The 17,584-nt window shown below is 54.3% G+C and overlaps 7 protein-coding genes across 7 annotated transcripts; 3 read left to right on the forward strand and 4 right to left on the reverse strand.

Moving 5' to 3' along the window:
* Nucleotides 1-336: 336 nt before the first annotated feature.
* On the reverse strand, nucleotides 337-2,389 carry BU26DRAFT_501908 (uncharacterized protein; the record flags this gene model as incomplete). The annotated part of the gene is made up of 7 exons (XM_033826600.1): nucleotides 337-588; nucleotides 646-825; nucleotides 880-1,247; nucleotides 1,295-1,627; nucleotides 1,905-1,996; nucleotides 2,052-2,070; nucleotides 2,239-2,389. 7 exons carry the CDS (start codon nucleotides 2,387-2,389, stop codon nucleotides 337-339), a joined length of 1,395 nt encoding a protein of 464 aa, XP_033688778.1.
* Nucleotides 2,390-3,869: 1,480 nt separating this feature from the next.
* BU26DRAFT_420214 (alkaline phosphatase-like protein) lies at nucleotides 3,870-7,043 on the reverse strand (the record flags this gene model as incomplete). Its single annotated transcript, XM_033823348.1, has 8 exons — nucleotides 3,870-4,441; nucleotides 4,492-4,599; nucleotides 4,662-5,475; nucleotides 5,567-5,650; nucleotides 5,684-5,826; nucleotides 5,873-6,380; nucleotides 6,437-6,728; nucleotides 6,781-7,043. 8 exons carry the CDS (start codon nucleotides 7,041-7,043, stop codon nucleotides 3,870-3,872), a joined length of 2,784 nt encoding a protein of 927 aa, XP_033688779.1.
* Nucleotides 7,044-7,289: 246 nt separating this feature from the next.
* On the forward strand, nucleotides 7,290-8,343 carry BU26DRAFT_516069 (uncharacterized protein). Its single transcript, XM_033828238.1, has 2 exons — nucleotides 7,290-7,891; nucleotides 8,039-8,343. The coding sequence occupies exons 1-2, from the start codon at nucleotides 7,307-7,309 to the stop codon at nucleotides 8,189-8,191; spliced, it is 738 nt and encodes a 245-aa protein (XP_033688780.1). The 5' UTR covers nucleotides 7,290-7,306; the 3' UTR covers nucleotides 8,192-8,343.
* On the reverse strand, nucleotides 8,222-11,579 carry BU26DRAFT_419302 (ARM repeat-containing protein; the record flags this gene model as incomplete). Its single annotated transcript, XM_033823292.1, has 7 exons — nucleotides 8,222-8,342; nucleotides 8,399-10,235; nucleotides 10,293-10,635; nucleotides 10,684-10,855; nucleotides 10,907-11,184; nucleotides 11,233-11,281; nucleotides 11,335-11,579. 7 exons carry the CDS (start codon nucleotides 11,577-11,579, stop codon nucleotides 8,222-8,224), a joined length of 3,045 nt encoding a protein of 1,014 aa, XP_033688781.1.
* A 688-nt stretch (nucleotides 11,580-12,267) lies between these two features.
* Nucleotides 12,268-14,602, forward strand: BU26DRAFT_478193 (putative Xaa-Pro aminopeptidase P; the record flags this gene model as incomplete). The annotated part of the gene is made up of 4 exons (XM_033825629.1): nucleotides 12,268-12,463; nucleotides 12,516-12,575; nucleotides 12,627-13,122; nucleotides 13,170-14,602. 4 exons carry the CDS (start codon nucleotides 12,268-12,270, stop codon nucleotides 14,380-14,382), a joined length of 1,965 nt encoding a protein of 654 aa, XP_033688782.1. The 3' UTR covers nucleotides 14,383-14,602.
* Nucleotides 14,603-15,170: 568 nt separating this feature from the next.
* On the forward strand, nucleotides 15,171-16,272 carry BU26DRAFT_419558 (pyridoxine biosynthesis protein PDX1; the record flags this gene model as incomplete). Its single annotated transcript, XM_033823307.1, has 3 exons — nucleotides 15,171-15,299; nucleotides 15,398-15,580; nucleotides 15,661-16,272. 3 exons carry the CDS (start codon nucleotides 15,171-15,173, stop codon nucleotides 16,270-16,272), a joined length of 924 nt encoding a protein of 307 aa, XP_033688783.1.
* A 656-nt stretch (nucleotides 16,273-16,928) lies between these two features.
* On the reverse strand, nucleotides 16,929-17,543 carry BU26DRAFT_501912 (E3 ubiquitin ligase SCF complex, Skp subunit; the record flags this gene model as incomplete). Its single annotated transcript, XM_033826601.1, has 3 exons — nucleotides 16,929-17,105; nucleotides 17,159-17,329; nucleotides 17,385-17,543. The coding sequence occupies 3 exons, from the start codon at nucleotides 17,541-17,543 to the stop codon at nucleotides 16,929-16,931; spliced, it is 507 nt and encodes a 168-aa protein (XP_033688784.1).
* Between the last annotated feature and the right edge of the window lie 41 nt (nucleotides 17,544-17,584).

Consider the following 17,584-nt stretch of genomic DNA (forward strand, 5'->3'; position numbering starts at 1 on the left):
CCTCGCTATCAATATTGAAATAAGCATCGTATCATCGTAATGGCCTCCATGGGTGTACCGTTAGACCAAAGCCACCAGACAGTTCCTACTTCGACCAATCCTCACAATTTCTTCAACCATTAGTGATCTTACGAGCGCTCACCACAGGATCCCCATGCAGCTCATGGGCGCCTCTCTTGCTCTTCGGGGAGAACCACGACTTCGGCGATTTCGCAGGCCGTCGCTCATTCACTGAAGCGATGATATCTCGCACAAGGGACGCAGGCCCTCTATGCTATGTGCTTGGACCTGCATACACGTCAATACAGCCTTCTTTATGGCCAGTGGACAACTTACCTAGTCAAATGAGTTCGCAGCCTTGTCCACCAAATTAGCAAGCATGTGAAGATCATCATGCGTCCTCCGCGTATCGTGGAGCTGGATCGCGCGACCTGGAACTGCCGTTGAGCCCTCGGGGACAGTGCCCAAGGGAGCGATGTGCCGTAGAGCCTCTTGGTATAGTGCTTTCGACATGACGCTGCTCCACTCTGAGGCGCAGGCTATGACAAGATAGGCGATGCGGAGACGGATGACGTCGTTGTAGAGCATCTGTAATGGACCGATGTCAGTCCTGGTCTCTCTCTATCCAGGCGCCCGCGGTCTTACATCGGCTTCTTCCTTTAGAGGCTTCTCGATCGCCATTCTCTTCGAGAGCGATTCGAGCCGGCTAGTGTAGCCTTGGTATCGTTCCAGCACTTGCTGATAGGCTCTACGTGAGAAATCCACGTTGGTAGCAATCTCACGCAAGCTACCGCATAGTCCGGGAACAATTTTGCCGAAGTCATCCTATGGCTAGCATTAGCCTTTACTTCGCGTAGCTGAGCAGGTGGGGTATCCTACCAGAACCTCAAGCAGCTCGTTCTCCTGGCTGACACTGATAGTCAATGCGTTCATTCTCTCCTCCAGTTCATCCAGTTCAAGTATCATACCAAAAAGATCCGATCTTGCCTTCCGCTCATCGCTTTCGAACTTCTCCATCTCCTGCTGCATTCTTTTCCCAGACAGCTGCCGTCTCTTTAGATCTTCCGGTTCGATCTCTTGCTTGAGTCGACGGATCTCTTCGCGACGCTTAAGGAGGCCTCGATTGCTCCATGCCTCCCATTCTTCGTGCTCCCGCTTGACCTGTTTCCATGTGTTCACACGAACCGCCTCTGATTCCCCGGATGGGTCGTAGATGAAAGTATTCCAGGCCCATTCTGACCAACTCGCTAGGCGCACATTAGTGTCATGAAATGCAATAATTAAGGATACTTACCTTGGCGTTTCTCTTGGGCCCTCTTCTGTTGGCGTCTCATTTCCCGCTCTTCAGCCGCCTTGAATTCCGCAGGCTTCTCTTCGGCCTCTCGTTGGAGGTAACCCATTTCGGTTTGCTTTGCCTCGAGCTGCACCCCAAGATCTCGTATTTTGAAAACAAGACGTTCTACTTCCTTTTTGGTATTTAATTTGCGATATTTGATATCTTCGAGCTTGCTCACGCCGCTCTCCATACTGCGTTCGATCCTATCACGCTCCTTTTGGCAAGCCATGAGCTTAGCGTTGGCCACATCTCGCCGAGCTTTCACGCGGTCTCGGCCATTGTTCGAAACGGCTGCTGCATGGTCAGCGTTAGCACCCAGGCATTTCATAGGGAAAAGCCCACTCAGCTGTCCGCTCAGCGCATTGGTCAGTTGCTCCACCCGAGCCTGAAAGCGATCCTACCTCTGGAAAATTGCCACGAACAGCGATAGAATTTCCACGTGCATAGTCTCTAGCTCTTTCAGATACGGACTTGCGGCCGCGAGATTATCGGTATGACAGCGCAACGATCGCATAATCTGAACAAATTAGCACTGGCCCAACATGAATAGAACACTCAATCTGCATACCGGGCCTTCTAGTATCCACGCCGTTGATGCTTGCCAGTGCATCCGTGCAAAGTGCCCTACAGCTTTCCATCTCTTCTCGAATACTCCTCTGCCTTCGCAAACGTCAGCATGTACCGTATCATATATAATGTCTGGAACAATGCTCACCCATAATGCGCAGCTAGTCCTGTTTCAAAGTAAGTCACCACAAGTCCGCATATCGAGTCTGAGCGAGATCGACCAAGCAGTCTGCAAGGCTCTTGACTGCCGCTCGGCCGTATTTCGAGTATGGATGTCACCCGCCATGATATTCTTGCTCGAAGAATAGCCATATGTCGCGCTCAGCCGGGCTTACGTGCGAGTAGGTCGATCGCAGAGAGAATGAGCGGCTTCGGAGCAGGAGCTGGCAATACCAAAGCGCTCAAGTATGTTTCGTCATGCGATTTGACTTCTCGAACCGCAAGGTTGGGCCTTTTAACCAGGACATTGCTGGATTTAGGAGCCATGGTGCGATTGGAGCTCGTGTCGTGCATCGGCTAAGTAGGCGCGACGGTGTTCTTTAAGACTACGAAAGCCCAAGCCAAGTGTCGGCTGCATATATTTGAGCCTAATTTTGCGGGCAAGGGTACTATTAGATCATACTCTGCGGGCCTGAAATGCGAGTCGAAGATAGGCGTCAGGCTGAGGAAGGGTCAAAATCCTCAGCCTTGTCGTTCCGCGGGGCTTCCGACCGGAGTTGTAAGCGGACATGCTAATAAGAGAAGCCTCATAGCAATAACAGGTCATAATCACTGTTTGTGAAAGCTTCTTCGCGGTAAAGATCTCTGTGGATCCAGAACATGCCTAATTTGTACTTCTGACCTAAGGCGGGCTTGTGGCTTCAGGTGGAACGAAGGCTCCCCGAAGCCGCATGGTGGCGCAATCTGAAAAGGAAGGCGTCATATTGCGTACAAGCATATGAGCAGTGGATGGGCGCTGGGTGGATGAAGGAGGCGTGGGACTCCAGGTGGGCCGGAAGCGAGGCGGCAATCTGATTGGGCTCGGCCTGTCGCGAAGATGCGAGGATACCGCATAAGAAATGGAAAAGTCATTACCTATGTGTTTCAGGTGTTGCTGGGCTCGTTCTGAAGTAAATCTCGATCGCTAGGAAGTAGTTGCGCGGGCATGGACCGTGCTGTGTCGACTTTCAGGTTAACGTAGGTGGAATGTCTAGAGAAAACAAACTAAACGGAGGGAACGAAAGCACAAATCAAAGACCTCGTAAACAGCGAGATTCCAGCACGTCCAAGCTAAGCCCAAACACACAAATCCTCCTTCCCTCCGTTATACCCCTTCCCGTTATTGCGTACAAAAACCCCCGGGGCCTATATCTTCACTCTCCTCTCCTAACTCGACACCCTCTTTAGACCAACACCCTTCCCTCAAAAAAAAAACGCATCTATATCCTTGCTCTTAATAAGCAACTTCCTCACCGCGCGCCAGCCCAAGCCAGTCTACGCCGCACCAGCACGGAGAGCACATCGAACGCGAGTGTGCTTGTTGAGTATGCGTGTTCTAAGAGTGTTGGTGGGGAGCGCAGCTCGACAGTAGGTAGCAAGAGAGAAGAGAAGCGATGGAAGCAGCAGGCGCACAGCGCCAGAGAAATGTAGACAACAGTAGGGTTTAAAGATCTGAGAGAAAGGAAGAAGGAGAACTTAGAGGAGATATTGACGGGTAGGATGAGGTATTTCAGACTCGGTAAAAGCACAGTAGAAAGAATAGAAGCTATTGTCGAATAGACGCCGCGGCGACGCTCCACTCGGCAGCTGCTACTATTCCATATATCGAGGAAGTTAGCAAATCATAATAGCCCAAGCATACTATTATGCGCTGAACACACACCAGCCTTATAAAAACGTACCTCTTATCACCCCCTGCCGCCCTTCAGACTCATTTCCCCAACCCACCTCCCCATCCCCATCTCCCCTCACTCCCTCCCTACACCAACTACCACTTCCCCACCCCCCAAAGCGCCCCACCAACGCCCACCACAATACCAAAATGCCACGCAACGCCCCAAGCCACAGCGTACAAAAACTTGGGACTAAACACCGTCCAGATAAACAAATGCGTCCTCAGCAGCGTACACGCCGCCATAACACTCGTCAGACTCACCCCCGTCCACAACGTCAACAACCCCACATGCGCTCTCCAAGCCCCCGAACCCCCCTTCCTACGTTCTTTAAGCGCGCGTTCCTGCGTCACCAGGCGCTCGAGGTGCTCGCGCTCCTTGGCGACCCAGTCGCGCTGGTCGAGCTCTGCGGTGTCGATGTGGCGCTGGATGCGCCCGTGTGCGCCGAGGAGGAGGACGCCGGCGCAGGTGAAATAGATGGGGCCGGCCCAGTTTGAGATGAAGACTAGGAAGCCGACGGCGAGGATGTTGTAGTCGGAGACGCCGTTGTAGGAGTTTGAGAGGTCGATGGAGGAGATGGCGTTGGAGTTGCCGAGGGCGAAGAAGGTGGTTTGCGTGAGGAGGAGGGTGGTTGTTGTTATGGCGGTTGGGCTGAGGTCGAGGACAGCTGGGGAATATCAGTTATGGTGGGCAGGAAGAGGGAATAGGGGTGCTTACAGAGGAAGAAGAATTGGAGCCGGAAGAGCAGGTATAGAGGGATGTTTTGGGCTTTTGTTTGCGTAACGAGGAAGAGCGAGATGAGGTCGAAGAGAGCTACTGCGAAATCTGTGGGGTTATCAGCCGATACGTCCTCGTGTCGCGACTATGGGAGGAATAGGAACACTTACCACCATTACCCTCTCCCGTCTTCCTCCTTCGAGCTCTCCTCCACTCCGCCAGCGCAACCCACCCCGCACTCAATGCAAGCCCCGCGAACACCATCCGCGCGCCACCCACCAAACTCAACCCCTCCACCCATTCCAAAATCCCCTCATTAATCCCCTTCGTCAACTCGGGCGCATCCCTCGCGGTAAACGCCAGCTTGAACACGAAAGCCGTAGCACCGAGCGGCAGCACCGCTAGCATACCCATAAACCGGTTGGCATCCGTAGACTCAAAGTCATCGAGATCCTTGCTTCTCTCCTCGTCAAATGAAGAAATGGAGCGTGCAACGTGCCGCGACAGTCGGAGCGAGATATCCATATACGTAGCGCCAATCAGACTCCAGATGATGATGGAGTTTGAGCCGCGGAGGAGCGGGCTGTGCACGATATCGTCCGCGCCTGCGAACTTCTGCCCCGTTTGGTTCCACCTCCTGATTACGCGGTGAATGATGCCCAAGACGATGGCGGGATGAGAAATAAACCTGGAGTACCATTCTTTGCGGGATTCGGAGACGAAGAGGTAGAAGAACCAGGCTGAGGTGGCCCAATACCAGAAGTTGTGTTCTTCTTCGACGTAGGACGAGGCGAACATGTTGATGCTGTAAAGGAGCAGAGTGCCGGCGAAGAAGAGACCTTGCGGCATGATGGGACGGAGAGAGGGCAGCGTAAAGTAGGCGAGAATGACGGAGAGGAGCGCGAGTGAGGTACCGAGAACGAGACGTGGGATGTCGTAGTTGGAGGCTGTGCTAGACATTGTTTCCTGTGCAGCACGCATGAACTATTGTTCGTCAGTAAAGACCACTTCAGTTCCTGGGATCCTTGCGGCGTGTGGGAGGAGTATGTAGGCATACCCAGTATATCTGATCGACCCTTAGTGTTGGGTGTATCGTCGCAAACGTCGACATTATCTGCACGACGCCTTGCCACTTGCAGGCTAGAGCTTGCCCGTCGCTCTGTCAATCATTAGCCTACACTCTTCGACCAACAGTCCAATGTAGTACCTTCGGCGACGAGCACTCCTCCGTAATGTCTCTACCTTCATTGCTGAAGTCCAGGCTCGGATAAGTCGCCTCCACGATCCTCTTCATCTGCTTGGCATTCCGGAGCAGCAGCTGGATACGGTCGGACCCTTTACTCATCAGCACCAACCCGTTCCCAACTCTCTTGTAGCTTACCCTCATCCCAGAAGGACAAGAACTCCTCAATAAACACGCCGAGATTATTCCTCGGCACCGGAAACCCCAACAAGCCCGCCAGCGTCGGCGCAATATCGCTCTGCTCAACCATCCGATAGTACTCGAACTCTCCGCTTTTCGGTTTCGTCGGGCTCTCCCTGTCCGTGAAATCCGTGATCTTCTTGAGCTTGGGCGACATGAAAACGAGTGCGGGCGAGGTTTCGCCAGGAGCAGAACCACCATGATTTCCGCCGTCATTCATACCGTGGTCGCCGCAAAGTATGAACAGCGTGTTCTCGAGGTGGTCCTCGTTCTCAATAGCCGTATAGATGGTGCGCACAATCTCATCCATCTCGATCTGTTTGGGGATCATATTGGGGCTCCGAGGACCAGCCTTATGTCCAATATGATCCAACCCCAGATAATGCATAATCCATGCATTCCAATCGTTCTCCAGCAGCTCGCCAGGCACATGCCTCGTCACATTATTATCCACTTCCGTGAAGTCCTGCATTCAAAATCAACTTTCATTCGTCTACATATGCCATTTCCAAACCTACTAACCGAAACAAAGAAGCTACTCGTCCCATCCGCTCGCTCAAAAAAATCCGGAAACAGCTTCAACCACGTGTCATCGCCGTGCATGACCAGCTTCCCGTTTTGCTTTGCCTTGAGCTGGGCCAGCCATGTGTCTTGTGTAGCGAGCGTGGACGTCGTGTCCGACTCGGCGAAGTTGAGGATTACATCAAGGAAGGAGGGGATCGAGCCGGTGGTAATGGCTTTGACGCGCGGCATCGTGATGGTGGGGGAGGTGGCGTGGGCCGTGAAGGGGAGCGCTGAGCCATCGCGGATGAGACTATACCGCTTGTTAGCGCATCAACTCAATTGCAACCGCATCCTTCCTGTACCTCTGCACAAACTTCATCCCGCTCTCCTCTCCAAACACAAAATCACTCCTCAGCGCATCCACAACCATAAACACCAACCGATCAAACGGCGCCTTCGGCGGACTCCCCTCCTTCCACCCCATTCTCTCTCCCCAGCCTAGCTCTTCATACTCCGCGAGCCCTGGCATAAAGGGTTTATAGGGGAAGAAGCCCGTGGCGAAGACGAGGATCGCAGCTGGGATGAGGAGGTTCGCGAGGGTGAGGAGGAGGGTTTGGGGCGCCATTGCGTCGGTTGCAAGAACGTCGCGGAGTGCAATCCAAAGGAGCGTGTTACTAAGGGTATCCCAGCGTCATTGACGAGCCAGCAGCATGCGAGACTGCGTTACTGGACGGCCATCATGGTGTGTAGTCGAAGGACATGAAACTTTCCCACACTCCGCATTCAAGGGTCCAAGCTCCAGTCCCAAAGCAGCTAGCCGGGTGCGCCTCAATCGGCCAATGACATCACTACATCGAACCTCACCTCCCAACCTCCATCCCGCTCCGAATGCCATTGAGATACAGACACCCCGGGGGAGCGTACGCCACACCTGCTCAACTTTTCCGGCCCTACTCCAGGATACGAAACCCCGCAGGTATCCGAGCTAGCGCTGCGGCAGCGGAGCCATCACGACCAGATATTCAGCAGGAGCTCTCCGCGTACCTATACCAAGCATCTGCTGCCCGGCGTCACAAGACTGGCACTGGGATTGGAAGATTCGCCTCCACCTACCACCCACTATCGAATCGGCTTGAGCCCCACGCCAACATGGCCTTCGTCCTACCCGGCCTGCGCCGCGGCATCCTGCTGTCGACTCCTCTCATCCTGGCAACGCCAACCCTGATACAGGCGTACCGACGACCCATCCTCTGCGAAGGACCCGACCCTTTAACTAAGATTACTTCGGACTTGAAGAGCAATTATGCTGGTAACGCTCAAACACCCGTCGTCCAAACCTCTGGAGCACCAAATCCACGCGCGATACGACAAATCAGTCTAGGTAGTATTCTGGGGGTTCTGGCAGGCTTGAGTGTTAGCGTGTTCAGCAAGCCTCTAGCGGTTTTGATAGGCTTGGGAATTGTGTGTGTACAGGTACGTTTGTGACTCGTGACATCGTGGCTTTCGTTTGTTCTATGCAAAGGGGATATCTCCACTACATGCTATGCACCTTCCGTCTGCCCGTCTATGCACATCTACCCTAGCCGAGAAAGAAGAGAAGAGGCAAGCTGATAGAAACAGTTCCTCGAATCGCGCGGCATCCATGTTGTCCCATATTCGTTTCTGCAGCGGCGACTCAAATCGACGAATGTCCGGTCTTTGGTACGGGACAATGTGGCGTTAAAGATTTCCTTCGGACTGACGTTCGCGTTGGCTGCCTTTGCTGAATTTTGATTGGAAGTCGTCGCGATGAGCAAGAGCATGCTAGTAGTTGAATCGATGGGCATGATGCATTATCTGCGGCGCGTATTGCATCTGCAACTGCTTGCAGCTCTGCCAAAAGGTCTTGACAGCTTCCTTGAAGGCAGTGAAGCTCTTGGCATTCCTGTATATAAGAAGTCAGCAATGTGTATCTATTCATCATATGGGGGATAAACGTACCTCATCACGCTCTCAATGAACTTGCGTACCATGTCCTGCGTCGCTGGATCACCTTGAACGCGCTGTAAAAGCGGGTTCTCCGCCAGCGCCGCTGTAATATACGTCTTTGCGTGCCGGTCGAACTGAATGAGCTTCCGAAGAGGTGCCTGAATATGCTCGAGGCTTGTGTAATCAACTTCACCGCAGATGTTGGACATAAGCGCGAAGGTAACGGCCTGTCCAAAGTGATTGACAATATCTTGGCATGTTGCCTGATCTTTGTGTCCGGTACTGCCGGTCTTCTCAAAGATTTCTTTCCACAGCGCAGCCGACGCACGCTTTGGTAGCACTTCAGGCGATTTAATACATTCAACCGAGAAGTCGAACATGCCCTTAAGGATATCCGGATGCTCATTCTTGAGAATGGAAGCATTTTGGGTGATGAATTTCTGGATGAGCTCGATACAGCCAACAGAGACTTCTGGATCATTCCTTGGATGCTGGAGTGCTTGCATGATGCTAAGGTCGTAGTGGAGCAGCCGTTGAGCCTGCGCCTCGAACTCGGGGGATTCCTTGTGCGAAGAAATCCAGCAGCACGCTGTTTCTAAGACATATGGAAGCCTCGGCGTCTGGAGCGTTGTTCTCTCGATATAGTCGATAGCTGCAGACGGCGGCAGGACGAAAGCGCCTGGCCCCATCTCCTTGAACCCCGCGCGGAGGACATTACAGGATGATTCGATGATCTCGTCGCTCGCGAGGAAGACCTGAGTCAAGTAGTTGATGAAGTTGATGATTTGGTTCTGGATCTCTTTTCCAGGGCCTTGCACCCAGAAGGTCGATTCGTTGTGTTCCAACGACAGGTCTACGACGTCTTCGTCTGACGCTTGAAGCGCTTTTCCAATGCAGGAGAGACACTTGAGAGTTGCCATGGCCAGCACCTGTCCTTGCTCCGAGTCGTTGCCCTCTTTTGCAAGGTTGACGGCCTGCATCGCATCATGGGCAACATACTGGAAGAGGTGTTGCACCCCAGCAAGCTGTTCCTCTTCTGTGTCTAAGGCTTGGACAATCGCTGCGATGCCTTCAAGGACCTTGCTCTTAGTGAACTCCTCCGCCGTCGGGTAGGTGAGAAACTGCTCATACATCTGGAAAAATGAGCTGAGTTCGCCTGTAAGAGATTTCCTGCATTCGGAGCAGAGAGAAGCAAATGACTTAGCCGCCCCATGCGCCAAAGATGGTTGAGCCAAAGCAGTGAGTAGGAAGGGCAGGACTTGAGGTAGGAAGCGCGGCTTGCGCAGGAAGAAGTGATTGAGAGCTGCTACCAGGTCGACGGCAGTCCTTCGCGTTACAGCGGGGATGTTCGCGTTCTCAGCTATTGTCGCGAACAGTGGCCGTTCGAAGAGTTGACTCAGCTTGTCATCGACGCCGGTCAAGGCATCAGCGACCGAGATTAAGCAGAATAGCCCTGCTTCAAGCTCCAGCCAGTTGCTCGCCTCTAGCGCACGTATGGCAAAGTCGATGAATTGCCCTGTTAAATCATTGCGCAAGAGTTCGAAAGCTTCCATGGTTATGTCGCGGACGTCCATGCGAAAGACCTTGAATATCTTCTTAGAGTCCGTGTCCCATGACTTCGTGACCTCCGCAGGAGGATAAGTGATCTTCTGCACCAGTTCCGAAATGACTTGAAAGACATTACTCTTCGCAAGCGGCATCCAAGTGGGGAGTTCTTCTCCCTCTAAATAGAGGAATGACTCTTCGGCGACGGTGGTGACATAGTTACTCCAGAAGTCCAGCACTACAAGGGCGACTTCGTCCTCAACGCCGACCGGCTCAGGATATTTTAGCAGGTCATGCAGAATGGCTGTGCCTTGGTTAGCATAACTGAATCGAGAAACGGAGATGAGAGAATTGAGCCTACACAGCACTTGCTGATGATGCGGGTTTTCTGGTTGTTGATACAGCTTTTTGGACTCGATCAGCTCTTGCCCATAGGCGACAATGATCCTTGCCAGCGACACAGTCTCAGCGTCGAGTGTCTTCAGTATCTCAAGGCCCCATTGACCTGTTACCACGGACCATAGCATTTCTTGATGTTTAGGCTCGAAGAAGCTCGGATAACTCTCCAGCACTTCGGCAATGACTTCCATTGCGTCATCGACGTGGTATTCGAGGCATGCCAGGGCGAGTTCGGTAATAGAACGGAGGTACTTGAGCTTCTCTGGGACCTCTTTAAACTCAGACTGCGCATAGAATACCCAGCCCTGGCGTGGTCAGCTTTGGAATTGAGCATAGTACGGATGGGCACCTACAATGAAGCACTTCAACGATGCCACACATATCTTTTCTCCGAGTTGCAAAGACTGCTCGTGGCCAGGAACAGCTACCGGCGCTGAGAGGTACTTGATGCCCCGTCCGAATGCAACCTGAAGCAGAACTTCTATGCTCTCCACGTTCGCGATCATGCGTTCGTGTGGCTTTCGACTAGATAGGTGTTAGCGGGTATCGTTTGAAGTATGTCACGAACCCACTCACTCTGGGTTATTTGACAACTTCTTCGCCTCGTCCGCCAAATTCATGGCAAATTCAAGCAAGACGAGAAGCCGCTCATCTGGCAGCTGAGGCAGGACGTCCCATGTTGAAGGATGGCTATCAAGCGCGCCGTCCAACACCGGCTGCTGTGATGCAAACGAAACGGCTAGACTCCGTATGCACTGGGTCCAACTGGAGATGGGTTTGGTGAAGTACTGCGCAAGAGTCGAGCATAGCTTCCGAGTAGCTGGGGAAGATGTCGGGTGCGTAACGAGGTGGTGCTGGCAGTGTCAGCATGCGCCGCATCCAATGGTGGGCAGAGACCATACGATGAGCTTCGAGAGAAGCTGTTCAGAGTCTTGCTCACTCAATGCGGCACTAACATATCGGGTTAGGACATTCGTGAAGAAGTGGACGTAAGTACAACTCACGAGTCTGCGTTGAGTTTGATTGTGAGCGTCAGGGCGCCGAAGAAGCGAGCATTCTCGTCGCTGCTGTTGAGAAGAGCATCGCCGATTTCCCACCCTTGCGGTGAGCGCTGTAAGACGCGTAAAGTAGCTTCCGTTTCGGGTATCTTCTTTGCATGACCAGGGTCATACAGCGTCTTGACAAGGCCCTCTATCTCCTCGAGACTAAGCGGGAGAGCCTGGGATGATTGAGCTAGATTTTCCGCCATGGCGGTAGTAGAGTTTAAAATGGTTGCGCTCCACTATCTGCTGGGGAGTCAGCGGTCCGAGCCGATTTGAAGCAAATTGTTGGTGCCGTTGGGGTACCTGGGGGTCTTCAGGCTCTTGGTTAGAGATTCAACGCCACGCGCACGCCATGCCACCGGAGTGAAAGGAGCACGACACAGCGAAGGAGGATTAGAGAAGGAACGGAAAGAGGTGAAACGAAGAGGAAGTATTCGTGCCACCTACCTTTTGGAGGGCTGCGGTGCTTCGTTTCAAATGGACACGCTGCAAGAGTTAGCCTCGAACAGCAAGGCTTGCACGCTGTCTGTTAGCTGTGGGATGATTTGACTACAGCTTTGCCTCGTATGCGTTTGCCTGGGTCGCCGAGCAGATTACATCTACCTGACGCAGCGAGTCGGAAAGCGGGGACGAGGCCTGACGGAGCACGCTGGCATGGTCACTGAATATGGAATATGCTCCAGTGTCGAGGAAGGCTGTGCGGGCGAAGGATGCAGCGTCTGTCGCAGGTGGTGTTGGTGGTGAGGCTCCTTGGCAGGGCTGTTTCTTGCAGGTGCGCCCGGGCGGCGCTAGCGCCAGTCGCGCCCGCCTAAGCAGGCAGTCCGCGGCTGCCGTGTAAGGCTTGCGAGTCGCGGGGTGCATGCACGCTCGATACCTTGCAGTCCAAGGCCATTCATGCTTCTTTCTCGCTTTCTTGTGCGCTCCCACACGACATCTGCAGCTTATGTAGCCGCCCCGCCGCCGTCTCTCCTCGCCAGAGCTTTCCACGCTTCGCTCCCTCGCCGTGCTATCGACATGGCGAAGGTCAACACCACCGAGCGGCTCGCTGAGCTCCGCAAGCTCATGAAGGACCGCCAGCTGGATGTCTATAGTACACCCCCTGCCCTCGATCCGTGTGCTTGGACGTTCTAATTGTTGGACAGTGGTGCCCTCCGAAGACAGCCACCAGAGCGAGTACATAGCGCCCTGTGATGCCCGTCGAGGTCAGATACCCCGCTGTCGCTGCCCTCTGCGCACCTACTGAGACACACCAGCATACATAAGTGGCTTCACGGGCTCGGCGGGCTACGCGGTCATTACGCACGAGAAGGCGGCGCTTGCGACTGACGGGCGGTACTTCAACCAGGCCGAGAAACAGCTGGACGGCAACTGGGAGTTGCTGAAACAGGGCCTGCAGGACGTGCCAACAATCCAAGAGTGGACCGCAGACCAGGTTGAGGGCGGCAAAGTCGTCGGCGTGGATCCGAGCGTTGTGACGGCAGCAGATGCCCGAAAGCTTGCCGACAAGATCAAGAAGAAGGGCGGCGAGTACAAGGCGGTCAGCGAGAACCTTGTCGACCTGGTCTGGGGTCAGAAGAGGCCTGCTCGCCCGAGTGAGCAGGTGCGCGTGCAGCCGCTCGAATACGCTGGGAAGAGCTTTGCGGACAAAATCGAAGACATTAGAAAAGAGCTTGAGAAGAAGAAGAGCTTGGGCTTCGTCGTGTCTATGCTGGATGAGATCGCATGGCTATACAATCTCCGCGGCAACGAGTAGGTCTTAAAGCCTACCAGTGCTGTCTCCTGCTGACATCCAACAGCATCCCATATAACCCCGTTTTCTTCTCGTACGCTGTCGTTACTCCCACAACAGCTACGCTTTATATCGACGACAGCAAATTGACGCCGGAGGCAAAGGATCATCTTGGAGATAAAGTGACGATTCGGCCGTACGACGCCATCTTTGAAGACGTTGCTGCTCTCAGCGCCGAATCTTTCGAGACCAACGGTGAGACGACGGAGAAAAAGAAATTCTTGACCTCCACTCGAGCGTCGTGGGCCCTGAACAAAGCTCTCGGCGGTGAGGAACGCGTGGATGAGGTCCGCAGTCCGATCGCTGACGCGAAAGCGATCAAGAATGAAACGGAGCTTGAAGGCATGCGAAAATGCCACATCCGCGACGGTGCAGCGCTGACAGAGTATTTCGCATGGCTGGAAGACCAGTTAATCAACGAGGGTGCTTCGCTTGACGAGGTGGCCGGTGCTGACAAGCTCGAGTCCATCCGCAAAAAGCACGATCTCTTCATGGGTCTCTCTTTCGACACGATATCTTCCACTGGACCGAATGCGGCAGTCATTCACTACAAACCGGAGCCTGGGGCCTGCTCTGTCATCGACCCGAAGCAGATCTATCTATGCGACTCTGGCGGACAGTATCAGGATGGCACAACGGACACTACGCGGACCATGCATTTTGGCGAGCCGACGGAGATGGAGAAGAAGGCCTACACCCTCGTCCTCAAGGGAAACATCGCGCTCGAGCGTGTAAGATTCCCCAAGGGCACGACTGGGTTTGCCTTGGATGCAATGGCTCGACAGTTCCTTTGGGCGGAGGGACTAGATTATCGGCACGGCACCGGCCACGGCGTTGGCTCCTTCCTCAACGTGCATGAGGGCCCCATCGGCATCGGCACCCGCGTCCAGTATTCGGAAGTGTCGCTATCGGTCGGCAATGTCATATCAGACGAGCCCGGCTACTACGAGGACGGCAAATTCGGCATCCGCATCGAAAACATGGTCATGGTCAGAGAGGTGGAAACCACGCACAAGTTTGGCGACAAGCCCTATCTCGGCTTTGAGCGCGTTACCATGACCCCGCACTGCAGAAAGCTCGTAGACATGAGCTTGCTGACGGAGGATGAGAAGACTTTCCTCAATGAGTACCACCAGGAGGTGTTCGACAAGACGAGCAAGTTCTTCCAGAACGACTCGCTCACGATGGCATGGCTGAAGCGCGAGACGGCGCCCTATTGAGGGAGTTCCTCGCATGGCACGTGTACGCGCTTGCGGCGTTTGTATCGCTTTCATCGCTTTCGCTCGTTGTTAGCATAGGTAGGGCATTGCATATTGGATTAGCATACTCACGGTATTGCACGGCCGTCAGCAGGGTGCTCGGCGTTAGCGCTTCCCCGATTTCGCCCTCAGTATATACAACAGCATGATACCCTGTACATCAGGCACACGCCCTGCGCTCGATCTAGCATCTACAACCGTGACTGTCAGATGACACTGCACTGCACCCCCGTCTCGGCATCTGCACGCCTCTTGTTCGATCATCCGATGGATATACGTTCCGAGGCGCTGACCTTTGGCAGTGTTGTGTGTATCTCCAAGAGATGCTGGAGAGGCATACCCTCATACGGCGCTGGGTAGTTATGGCCGTTTTCTCTTAAGGTAAAATTCCGCATTTGAAAGTGCTCGCGGGGGGCATCGGAGGAAGTTGAAGGGTATTGGCGGAAGCGGCAAGTGTGGGGTGTGCCGTTTGCCCCGCGTCGCCGGTCTCGCCTCTTTCGCGTCGGACAACCAAATGGTGACACGCCCTAACTTTTTTTCTGCACGTAGACCGGGCCCTTGGATGAGCTTATTTTTCCTTGACTCACGCTCGCCCTTTTTCTCCGATCTTCTCTTTTTACTTCATTGTCCATACTTGACCTGAGATTTTTCTCTTACGCTTGCACTCTCACCCTCCTTTCCCTCCGAGCACTTCTTTGTCCGCCTCTCTAAAACTTTCGCGAAGCTCGGAAGACTGGGCTAGGAGCACAATGGCGACGGAATTGCCCACGACGAACGGCCACGGCGCTCAGGATGGCGAGACGAACTTTGCTGTCAAGGCGGGACTGGCTAGGATGCTGAAGGGTGGCGTCATTATGGATGTTGTGAATGCGGAGCAGGTAAGTGTCTAATTCCACCTGAGCTGTTCCCTCCGCTATGGTAGACTGTTTAGCTCCTTCGAGATCAATTGAGACGGTAGTGCTAACGCATTGTACAGGCACGCATAGCAGAAGAAGCCGGCGCCGCCGCTGTCATGGCCCTCGAGCGAGTCCCCGCCGACATTCGAGTCCAGGGCGGCGTAGCACGGATGAGCGACCCCAAGATGATCAAGGAGATCATGGACTCGGTCACAATCCCCGTCATGGCCAAGGCGCGCATCGGACACTTCGTTGAGTGCCAGGTACACCCACCCTCTCCGCACCTTGCGCTCCCCAGCGCTCTCCCAGGAATCAACCGCTAACAAGCCGCGTTGCGCAACAGATCCTCGAAGCCCTCGGCGTAGACTACATCGACGAGTCCGAAGTCCTCACCCCCGCCGACGCCATCCACCACGTAAACAAGCACCCCTACCGCGTCCCCTTCGTCTGCGGCTGCCGCAACCTGGGCGAAGCCCTGCGCCGCATCGCCGAGGGCGCCGCCATGATCCGCACAAAAGGCGAGGCCGGCACTGGCGACGTCATCGAAGCCGTGCGCCACATGCGCACCGTGACCGCCGAGATCGCGCGCGCGAAGGGCATGAGCGACGAGGAGCTGCGCGTCTACGCCAAGGACCTCGGCGCGCCGTTCGACCTGCTTAAGGAGACCGCGAAGCTCGGCCGGCTGCCCGTCGTGAACTTCGCGGCGGGCGGCGTTGCGACGCCGGCCGATGCCGCGCTGATGATGCAGCTGGGCTGCGATGGCGTGTTTGTCGGGAGTGGGATATTTAAGTCCGGCGATGCGGCGAAGAGGGCGAAGGCGATTGTGCAGGCGGTCACGCATTATAAGGATGCGAAGGTGCTGTGCGAGGTGTCTATGGATCTGGGCGAGGCGATGGTGGGGATTAATACGGAGAAGATGGCTGAGGGGGAGAGGCTGGCGAAGAGGGGGTGGTAGGGATAGGGAGTCTGTGTGTGGTGATGGGGATGGGCAAGCATTAGCATGGTGGTGGGTCATGAGCGTGCTATGAGTGAGCATTTTGGAGTTTCGAGGTGTGGGAAGGAAAAATCAGATAATGTGATAGATGGCTTCAACAGCGAGTGCCTTAGCTACCTCCATTTCTTGAAGAAAATTACACTATAGTAATGAATACTGGACTTCCGTCTGATCAAGCACTTCCGTTGAGGATTGAGAAGGTATCTCGAATCTATACCACAGCGTGATACCAATCAGGATAGGCTACCGAAGCCTGGCATGTCAGTCTTAAGTGAATGTCTTCACCAGCAGAGAACGCAGAAGTGGATTTGGATGCTTTTTTCATTGAGTGGGTACCTGTTACCTACTCGAAGTCCATTGCCATATTCCTAGCGTCCGCATTCTAGGGCTGACCCAATGCGAGACGCTGCGTCATGCTAGGCCGTGCCAAGCCATGCCGCATGAAACAGAGTGGACGGGGCAAGACCAATGAAAACCCCCAAACACCGGCTATGAACCCATTTCCGTTGTTATAGAAAATAGAAGAAAGCACCACCGTGAGCAGTGAGCTGTGAGCCTGTGCAGGGTGTCGAGGGGCGTGCGGGAAGGACGAGACGAGGCGGGGAAGGAAGAGCCGCTTAACGGTCCTCGGCCCACTCGTTCTCGCGGCGAATCTGGTCCTCCTCCTCGGGCGTAAAGTCGTTCTGGATGTTGAACGTCTTACGGATCTCGTCTGGCGACTTGCCCTTGATCATGTTCGCGACCGTCTTGCAGCCGACGTCGAGGAGGGCCTTGATGTCAAGGTAGTTGGCTGCCTGCAGAGTAGTTAGCGCATATCCTTAGGAGTGTGTGGTGGGGAGTAACGTACGAGAATGATTTCAAACAGCATTTCCTGGTCGACCTGCATAAACTTCTGGTCCCACTCGTCGATGTCCGTCGACTTCTTGCGGGAGTCAGAGTCGTCGTCCTGGGAGGCCGGAGGATCCTTGCGGTGATGCTCGCACCACTCGAGTACCTTCTTCATAACGGCCTCGTTGACCTGGGGGCTTGTTAGCTTCTAACTCAGTTATTGTGTGGAGGGGGGAGCTACGTACGTTGGGAATAGGAATGGCCTCGGCGTTGTCACCACCAAGATCCTCCAACAGGTTCTTGATGAGGATGGAGCGCTCGGCCACCTCGCGCTCGACAGTGAGGTCGGCGTTGTCGGAAGTCGTGAGGACGACCGTCTTCTTCTCCTCGGTGGGTGCAGACATCGTGGAGGTAACTGTAGAACTGCTTGCTGAAGATAGAAGCG

This window comes from Trematosphaeria pertusa, assembly GCF_010094035.1.
Source record: "Trematosphaeria pertusa strain CBS 122368 unplaced genomic scaffold BU26scaffold_3, whole genome shotgun sequence".
Lineage (NCBI taxonomy): Eukaryota > Fungi > Ascomycota > Dothideomycetes > Pleosporales > Trematosphaeriaceae > Trematosphaeria > Trematosphaeria pertusa.